The sequence below is a fragment of the Blastomyces gilchristii genome, assembly GCF_000003855.2.
Source record: "Blastomyces gilchristii SLH14081 genomic scaffold supercont1.4, whole genome shotgun sequence".
In the NCBI taxonomy this organism is placed as follows: domain Eukaryota; kingdom Fungi; phylum Ascomycota; class Eurotiomycetes; order Onygenales; family Ajellomycetaceae; genus Blastomyces; species Blastomyces gilchristii.
The window spans coordinates 757,475-766,743 of NW_003101679.1; the positions used below are offsets into that span (position 1 = coordinate 757,475).

At 32.9% G+C, this 9,269-nt stretch overlaps 2 protein-coding genes across 2 annotated transcripts; both read left to right on the forward strand.

Moving 5' to 3' along the window:
- Positions 1-416: 416 nt before the first annotated feature.
- Positions 417-662, forward strand: BDBG_16643 (uncharacterized protein; the record flags this gene model as incomplete). Its single annotated transcript, XM_031724554.1, has 1 exon — positions 417-662. The coding sequence occupies one exon, from the start codon at positions 417-419 to the stop codon at positions 660-662; it is 246 nt and encodes an 81-aa protein (XP_031577250.1).
- A 7,210-nt stretch (positions 663-7,872) lies between these two features.
- On the forward strand, positions 7,873-8,295 carry BDBG_16644 (uncharacterized protein; the record flags this gene model as incomplete). Its single annotated transcript, XM_031724555.1, has 1 exon — positions 7,873-8,295. The coding sequence occupies one exon, from the start codon at positions 7,873-7,875 to the stop codon at positions 8,293-8,295; it is 423 nt and encodes a 140-aa protein (XP_031577251.1).
- Positions 8,296-9,269: the final 974 nt, after the last annotated feature.

Genomic DNA, 9,269 nt, shown 5'->3' on the forward strand with positions numbered 1-9,269 from the left:
GCACAGCTAGAGAGTGGAAGAGGGTCGCGTGCTTATTTACATGGAGCTTATTCACGGAGAAACCTTGCATGATCGATGGGATCATCCAGTGACCAAGGGGAAACATTGATTTGTGCTCAACTGAAGGCGATCATTGCGGTGCTGCGGCAGCTTCAGCCAGGCCCTTCAGACTCATTCATTCATTGGCATGTGTTGGATGCCAGGAAATCTATATCACCCAATTTGCCTTTGTTTACTGACAAAAAGTTGTTGGATCCATTACTGGTCGACTTTTACTTGACTGTGTCTTTGAGGCGATGCCATCAGCTGGGCTGTTCATGACTGGTTTTCCACACCACACTGCCTCAACAGAAACTCCCCGGTTAATTGAAATACAATGACCCCTATCGAGAGTTTTGCCTGATGGTGGAACAATCATGCTCACTTACGGAGACTTGCACCGCGGCAACATCATAATTTCCCGCACAGATCCGCCGCGTGTCATGGGCGGTACTCAACTCAACAGTGGATGGTATCCCGACTATTGGGAGTATTGCAAGGCTCTATACCCATCTCATTATAATGGGGATTGGCGCAATACCTGGATACCAAGAATCGTGGAACAGTATCCAGAAGAATTTACTGCGTTCTCGGAATATGTCATGCAGATAGGAGCTATATGAGTAGAAGTTATTATTATTATTATTCTTCAATTATAGATGTATGCAGTCAGAGACTATGACATCTACCTGAGAACTTTAGTTCTCAGGGTTTTTTCTATGTCTGTAAAGTTAACTATTGTACATTCATCAATTTCAGATATGCAAAATCAGAAAATTCCAGCCCAGAATACAAAAACTGTTTACAAATTGCAGTGTTTTAACATCTTTTGATACTTTGAAACCATTTGACAATATCATGACAAAAGAAAAGAGAGAAAGAACACAGTCTCAAAGATAGACATATTAAATAGATAGATAGAAAGAAATTGAAAGAAAAAGATACAGAAAAAGATAAAGTAAAGAGAGACTATAATAAAACAAATTATTAAAAGAGAGTGTATAGCTGTTTTAACAGACTATATCTGATTGATTTCCTTCTCTTCATATTCAGATAATTCTGAATTTAGTCATTTTCTTGTAGCTGCTTGAGTTTCTGATAGAAAGTCTATTAAGTATTTAATTCCTGTCTCAGTTGAGAATAAGAATCTTATATTTAATTGATTTAAATTATACTTCTCTTTCAATCTGGCTCTGAGACTATTGTATAATGCACAGTACATTATAATATACTCAGAATTCTCATTTGTATTGCAGAATGAGCATTCTATTGAGTCAAATCTATCATCAAATCTTTGTATATAAGATTTGAAATAGCCATGTTCTAGTTTCAGCTGTATTATAGATGAGAATATTTTCTTTTTACATTTAATTGAACAAGATTTTCACTTGAGTTTTATTTCAAATCTTGAATAATGTATACTCTTCTTTTATTTCTGCCAGCTTTTATTTCACTTGTCTAAATAAGATTCTTTTATTTTTCTCTTTATAAAAGACTAGGATATAATTTTTTGAATAGATCTGCTTAATTCTGCACTCTTTTTTACAGCTGAATCAGCTAATTCATTATCATGAATATTCATATAAGCAGAAACTTAGTGTAGATGAATTCTCAGCTTTGATATTCTTCTTTTTTGAATTTTTAAAACAGAGTTTAAGATCAGTTCAAGATTCATTTGATTATTATAAATCTGACTATTTCTAAGTCTTTTTAAAGCAGCTTGACTATCAGAGAATATTCATATCTCTTTTAAACAATTTTCTCTTTTATAAGATTTTATTTCAATGAGTTTGAAAGCTTTCACTATTATAAATAGTTCAGCATCAAAGACTTCATATTCAGAGTCTAGATTTCAGAAATCTGAGATAAAATTAATATTATCTTCAGTATAAGCAATGTCTGTGTCTAATTTATTCAAGTTCTCATTTTTTGAGTTATCTGAATAAATCAGAATAGAGTCTTTTATATTAATTGTAGAAATTCTCTTCAAATACTGTTCATATTCTTTCTCTTTTAATAGTTCACTTATTTATAAGTCTATAAGAGATTCAAGCTTTTTTCTCCAGAGAGATAACTTCTCATGATCAACTTTTTCAATATTTAAAGAAGAAAATTAATTTTTAATCAGAGAGTATAGTCTGTACAGTTGAGAAGACATTTTCTTTAAAGAATTATTTTCATTTCAATCAAGAAATCTATTTCAATCCAGTTCATTTTCAGAGTTAATTAATAGAAATGAAGAAGAGACTCTTTCTCTGATTATATGATTTAAGCTCATCTTTACAACTCTCAGAGCATAGTTTATACAGGCCTTTTCAAATCTAATAGCAGGAGAAGGAATTGAAGCTTCAATTTTCATTACTTTAATAGAAGATGATTTAAATGCTCTCAGAATTCTTCTCAAGACTCTGTTTTACAGACTTTGAAAGAGTTCAGTGAAATTCTCTTGATTATTTTATCAAACTTGAACTTCATAATCAGCTACTGATGTAATACAGGCTATATATAACTGTCTCATAGCCTGGAAGAATAGATCTCTCTCTGTATTTAATAGTCTGATTATGTTGTTTAATAGTCTTTCTGCCTTGACAGTTCTTTGTTAAATGTGATATTTAAAGTTCAACTTGGAGTTTAATCATACTTCTAATCATTTGACATTTACACTGGGTTTAATCTCACTATTTAAAAGAGTTAGAGATAGTTCTTTCTCATTGAATCTAGAAAAGAAATAAATTAACTCAGTTTTATTCATATTAAATTGAATTTAATTGATATCTGCTCTAACAAAGATTTTCTTTGCAGCTTCTTCAATTACTTTCAAATTCTCTTTGATAGTTTTTGAGCTGTAGACTAGATCAATATCATTCATATAACTCAGAGATCACACTATTCTCATATTTCTATTTTTGAATAGATATACAGTGTATATTGCAAATAAAATGAGTGAGATTGAAGATCTCTGTGATACTTCTATTTTTATCTCAGTCTTGTCTTATTTCATTCCATCAAAGAAGAGTTGTATAATTCTTTTAGATATAAAACAGTTAACTCATTTTATTAGAGAAAGTGACAGTTTTAATATCTTCAATATCTGAATTAACTTTGACTTTGAAACATGATTAAATGCTTCTTTTATATCAATAAAAACTGCAGTTGAGATCAGACTCTCATACTTTGCTATTTGAATATCATAAACAACTGAGAGAACAGTGTCAATTGCAGAACACTGTTTTCTATCTCTCATTTATTCACTGAACAAAAGAGAATCATCTATAGAGCTTATAAAAGATAGTTAAGTAGCTATTATCTTTTCTAAAACCTTTTCTAGACAGTTCAATAGAGATATTACTCTATATGACTTAGAAATTGAAGTTTTTCTATTAGGTTTTGCAAGAATCACTCCAGAGGCTTCTCTTCAGCATTCAGAATGATATTCATTTTTCAAGAGATTGAAAAAGAGCTCAAAATATTCATTCTTTAAGTAGAAATATGTATTTTGAATAATCAAGTGATTAATTGAATCAGAACCTGCAGCAGTTTTAACAGAACTTGAGAAGATAGCTGACTCTAATTCATCTTATGTAAGATCAGGTCATTTTCAGTCATTTTCATCAATGTAGTTGAGAAGTGATATATTCTCTTTCTCTGAATCTGAATCTGAATCTGGTGAGTTCTGAAAGAGAATTCTTATAAAAGCTTGATATTTTTTCTTAAAAGAGTTTGCTGTATGTAATTCATTCTGAAACTCATATTCTAGAGCTGAAAGTTTTGCTACACTTCTTGTTTTAGTATAGTTAAAAGCTTTAAAAACTTCCTTTTCTTATGCTTCTTCAAGAAATTTATTCCAGCAGTCTGTTTTAGCTCTTTTAATATCTGAAAAATATTCATTTCTGACAGCTTTGAACTCTTTATCAGATATTATATCATTCTTTCAATCTCTTCTAGCAGTAGCTAATTCTTTTCTTTTAGATAAGATATTCTCATTTCATCAAGGTTTTGAATACTCAGAAGATTTTCTTTTTGAAATATTATCTCTAACACTTGTTAGAATAATAGATATAATAAACTTCACTCTATTCTCAAGCATTTCATTTGAGATATCTTGATCAGAATTTCAATATAGCTCATTCTGTCTTTCAGATTTTAACAGTTTTATACTTTCTTCAACTGCTTTTCAATCAGCTTTTTCAAAGTTATACTGATTAGAGAGAAGAGGATTTTCACTCATTTATTTTTCACTCAGTTCAATATCAAATTGAATAATCTCATGACCTGATTCTGATGTGTCATTTGAATCAATAAATCAGTTTACAAGTCTTCTTTTCATTAGATTTTGTGACATGAAAGTTAGATCTATAATAGACTTCTGTTTCATGTCTTTTCTAAAGAATGTTTATTGATCAGACTTATTAATCAAATCTATTAAATGCTCAAAGATTCATTCAATCAGATTATCAGCTCTCACTGCTCTCTTACATTCTGAATTTCATCAGAGATGATGTGTATTGAAATCTTCTACAATTATAGAGTTTCTTGATGAAGTTATGTTCAGAAATTCTCTATCAATTGTCCAGATATTGTTATTTTTCTTCAATGACTTTTCATTATAGATATTTATGAGCTGTATAGTATTAAACTCATTTTCTTTATCTATAATATCACTCACCAGAATATCAGAGTCAGACATGATATTAAATCTTAGATTAAATTGATATCTTGATCTCTTTCTTTCATAGATCACTACTCTTGACTTTATCTCAGACTTTTGAGATAAAAAGCAGTAGTAGCTTGAATGAGAAATGACATATTTTTGCTCAGCATCAAAATTCGGCTTCTGAAGTAGTATAAAATCAACTTTTTATTCAAATGTAATTTGAAGATATGAATAAATGCAATTTGAGTTTCTATTCACATTATTTTGAATAAATGTGATTTTTGAAGAGTTTTTAAACTTTTTTTGTTGTTTTTATTGTATATTCATACTAAAAGAGAGTAGAGAAGAATCTAATCACTATCATCAGATAGTAGATTATAACTGTTCTGAAAAGTAGAAATCTCAACTGCTTATATTATATCTAGTTTATCACCAGAGTCATTTCTCAATTCTCTAATCTTAACAGAAGTTTGAGAATTCAAATTCTGTTTACATTTTGCTGGAGAATTGAAGTTTGAAGACTTAGATAATTAAGAGTTTCTTCTTTTTGAGCTTGCAGTTATGAGTTTACTGGCTTGACTCTTCTCTTCAGTTCTAGATTGACTTTGAGCTTCATCTTTTCTTCAGTTCTTTTGAGTTCTAGAAGTAAACATACATTCTTTTGAGCTAGATGCATGTTTTTCTTTGCAATTAGAGCACTTAAGCAGAGTATGTTAACAAATTTCATCTCTTTTTGAGCATGTTTCATATTTATGCTTACTAGTTTTGTGATCTCTGGCACAGAATGCACATTTTGAGTCTCTAAAACATGAGATTGCAAAGTGTTCATATCTTTGACAGTTTGAACACTGTGTTTGAGCTTTGAGATTCATTCTTGAGTCTTTGTATTCATGAACTCTCATTTTCAAACCTGCTACTCTTACTTCAGAGATCTTTGACTGTTCAAGTGTTTTTATATATACTAGAACAGAGGCATTTCTCCTGCTTTGTCTGAACTCAATTGAATTTAGTTATACAGGCTTCTTTCTCAGTTGAATGAAGTTGTATTCTTTCAATTCATTTTTGAGAAGTAGCATTTCTTCTTCACAGTCAAAAATTTCAACTGAAATATTATGAAGAATGAATTTGTCCCACTTTTCATCTCTTTCAGATAGAATTGTTGTGTTTAGTAATGATTCTACTGCTGACTTTCAGAGATTCTCATTCTGAATAAGGAATTCAGCACTGAATTCAGGCATTATAGTCAGAATGATGAAGTTTTCAAAGAATAATGACTTAATTGAAGCTATAACTGATTTTTAAACTTCAATATCAGTCATCAACTGAGAAAAGAACTGCTGATTAATTTCATTTCTGATTTTGAAAATGAGATTTGAGTTTAGCTTGTTTCTTTGCAGAATGTCCTGGTTTGAGACTTTGAGAATAAGTCTTCTATTTCTGAAGATTTGAAAGTTTTTCTCTTTTTGCATTTTCTTTTTCACTTTTCTATGAATAGAGACATGAGCAGTATTCTTCTCAGTTTTCTCAGGATTTTGAGCAGGTTTTGAGACAGCAGGTTTAGAGACAGCAGATTCAGCTGCTTGAGCATATGTTTTCTTCTGATTCAAAGAAGAAGAAGAAGTAGAAAGAAAGGAAGAAGAAGAGCAAGATGAAGAGTCAGTGATTGTACTAGGAATTTTCAAGGTTTTTTGAACTGTGTTTGAGATTTCAAGTTTGAACTTGATCATCTTCTGTAGTTGTCTAGTCTGAGCATGAAGAATTAACAGAACTTCTTCATTCATCTCACTCAGACACTGCTTTTCAAGAATCTTGCTTGCTTTTTCAAGTTCCTGTATTTCAAGAACTTGTTATTTCTCTATTTCTTCTTTCTTTCTTCTCTTCAGAATTTCAATCTCAGAAATAGCATTTGAGAAAGCATCTTTTTCCACATCAACTGAGTGTATTTTTGAACTCATTGTTTTCACTCAATGAAAAGTTGGTCAGACTGTTTCAATTGAGATATTTCTAAGTCTGTTTTCAATTGAAAAGTTGGTCAGACTGTTTCAAAAGAAGAATAAAAGACTTTTATGTATAAAACACCTGATTTTTTTCACACTAGTTCAGTAACTAGGTTAGATTTTTGAAGAGAATCTAATAAACTAAAATTGATTTTTAAGATAAATCAATAAAATCTTTACAATCTCTTTCTTGAGATACAGTGAGGAAAAGTATGATATCAATTGATAATAAATCAGATGATATGACAGTTTTTGAGAGAAAAACTGACAAAAAATAAATCAATTTTTTGCAGAGAAATTGATTAAAACTATTCAATTTTATTCTAAATCATTCAATTCTTCTCACACAACAAGTGTGCAACTCAAATCAGTTAATAAAGAGTGTAAAAAAGAATTAAGTATTAATGAAAGCTCTTCAGTCACTGAAAAAGTAATTCTTACTTAAAAGAATATGAAATTATGACAGAAAATAACTCTGTTTTTAATTCTTTGTAAGAATATTGTGTAAAACCCAGAGAAAAACACCTTACTTTTTCAAGAGAAGTAAAAAACTATTTCTAAGATCTTTTTTTTTTTTGCATTAACTGCTGCAGAAGAATGAGATAGAAACTGCTAAGATATGCACTACTGTATACTCTCTATCAAGACTTTCCCTCTTCAGAGTCTTGATATTATAGAGAATATAAGTCTGTTTCTATATAATAATATAAATATTGTCAGTGGGATGTAGAGGAACTGGTTATTTATATCTCAAAATAGAAGACTTTGTCAATGATTATATCAATATAGAGTTAATTCTCAAATTCAATAGAAACCTAGTGTTGCTGTTCTCAATTTCTTGCAGAATCTATTGAATATTGAGATATTAAAACTAGATTTAATATATCTCACTGTGCAGGGATCAAAGGCTCAGTCAGACCTTGGGGTATACTGATTTTATAGTTGTTGGTGTGCTGTTGACTCATTGTTCACTGGTTATGTATTGAATGCTGTTGCTGAGGTATCTTTTTGTATTGTTCTGCTGGGAATGGGCCAGATTGAGAGGGGTAGTACAGGGGTGAGACTTGGTGTTGAAGTCTAGATACACTGGCGGCGGACTGTGGAGATTGCACTTCAGAAGAGTCCATTGATTATGTGCTTGATATTATCGCCGAGGTATCTTTTTGTATTTTTCTGCCGGGGATGGGCCAGATTGGGAAGGGCGGTACGAGGGTGAGACTTGGCGTTGGTGTTTTGGAACATCAAAGATGGACAGGGTTTTCGCGGAGGTCGCTCCTCGGATATCTCCACAACTACAGGTCGGGGATCTTCCAAAATCGAGAAGATTGGTGCATATGGCTAGGTCACTTCACCTTACAATTTGTATGGCACTCTGGCCCGGGGTTGTGGTGTGGTAGGGGAGAACGGGGGATAATCCCACACAGGAGCTTCGAACAACGTCCAGTTCACGTTTGGCTGGATAACTCCACCACCACACGGGGTATGCGGTCGGCGATGGGGTCAAAATGCTCGTATGATCGAGGGCTTTTCGATGGATCTATCGGCGGGTTCTTATTCGAAAAATCGAGCGAGTTCGTGGTGGAGCGGTTGACTTGTTATGAGTAGAAGTGAGAGAGGGTAAGAAAGAGCAGGTGGCCGAAAGACACCTTGATCGCCTACGTAATACTCCAGCTTCCCAACAAATGTCCTGAACTGATGAGAAGCATCCATGAAGAAATACTAGCAAAGCACAACGACATCTAGCCGTGCACACTTGATCACTGAAGCCCTCCATGGGATGCTGGTACTAGATGTACTGCACAATCTGGATTGCCCCGTGGTCCAGGTACTGAAGGTGAACAAGGCGATGAACATATTCCATCATCCGCTTCTGGCATTGTTGGCTGGTTGTCTAGGATATCTAGAATTAACACCCTGCGGCAAGCCTAGAGACTAACAAGATAGGGAAACAAGCGCTCACGGCGAGGGGGCCCTGGGTAGGAAAAAGTAACAGGACCTCATGCTTGAGAAACAAGAACCCCGATGTCGACACATTTAGCTGGCAAGCACACTTGAGTTGAATCACCAAAGAATCGATGACCAAGAAAACTTTTTTATTGTTCATTGAAACAATTACTGCACAGATTGAAGAGGACAAAGGGTGATTGACTCCGATGGTGTCTCAAGTCCCCAGGAAGCGCTGGATGCGAGGATTCGGGGGTAGTGGTGTCCTCCGGAAAAAAAAAAAAAAAAAAAAAAAAAAAAAAAAAAAAAAAAGAAAACAGATGACTGACCACTACGCTTTAAAATTAGGCACCTCTCAGTGGTGATATGCTGGGCAACTAAGAATCTAACTGATTGGCCGAGCACTCATATTAAGGTATTCTGTCCTCTGACATTGAGAGAATGGCCAAAAATTTTGTGGCATATAGATCATCAATCGCGATTGCAATTTATTTTATATATTCGAGTCTCTCATACATGGAGTGAAGAGCAGGGTAAGGAACAGAAGGGCTATATTGATTATTGATGGATGGAAGTACTAATAATATTGAATTTCTTAGTTATCAATCAGGATTCTTTCTTACATTCAAGAGAGT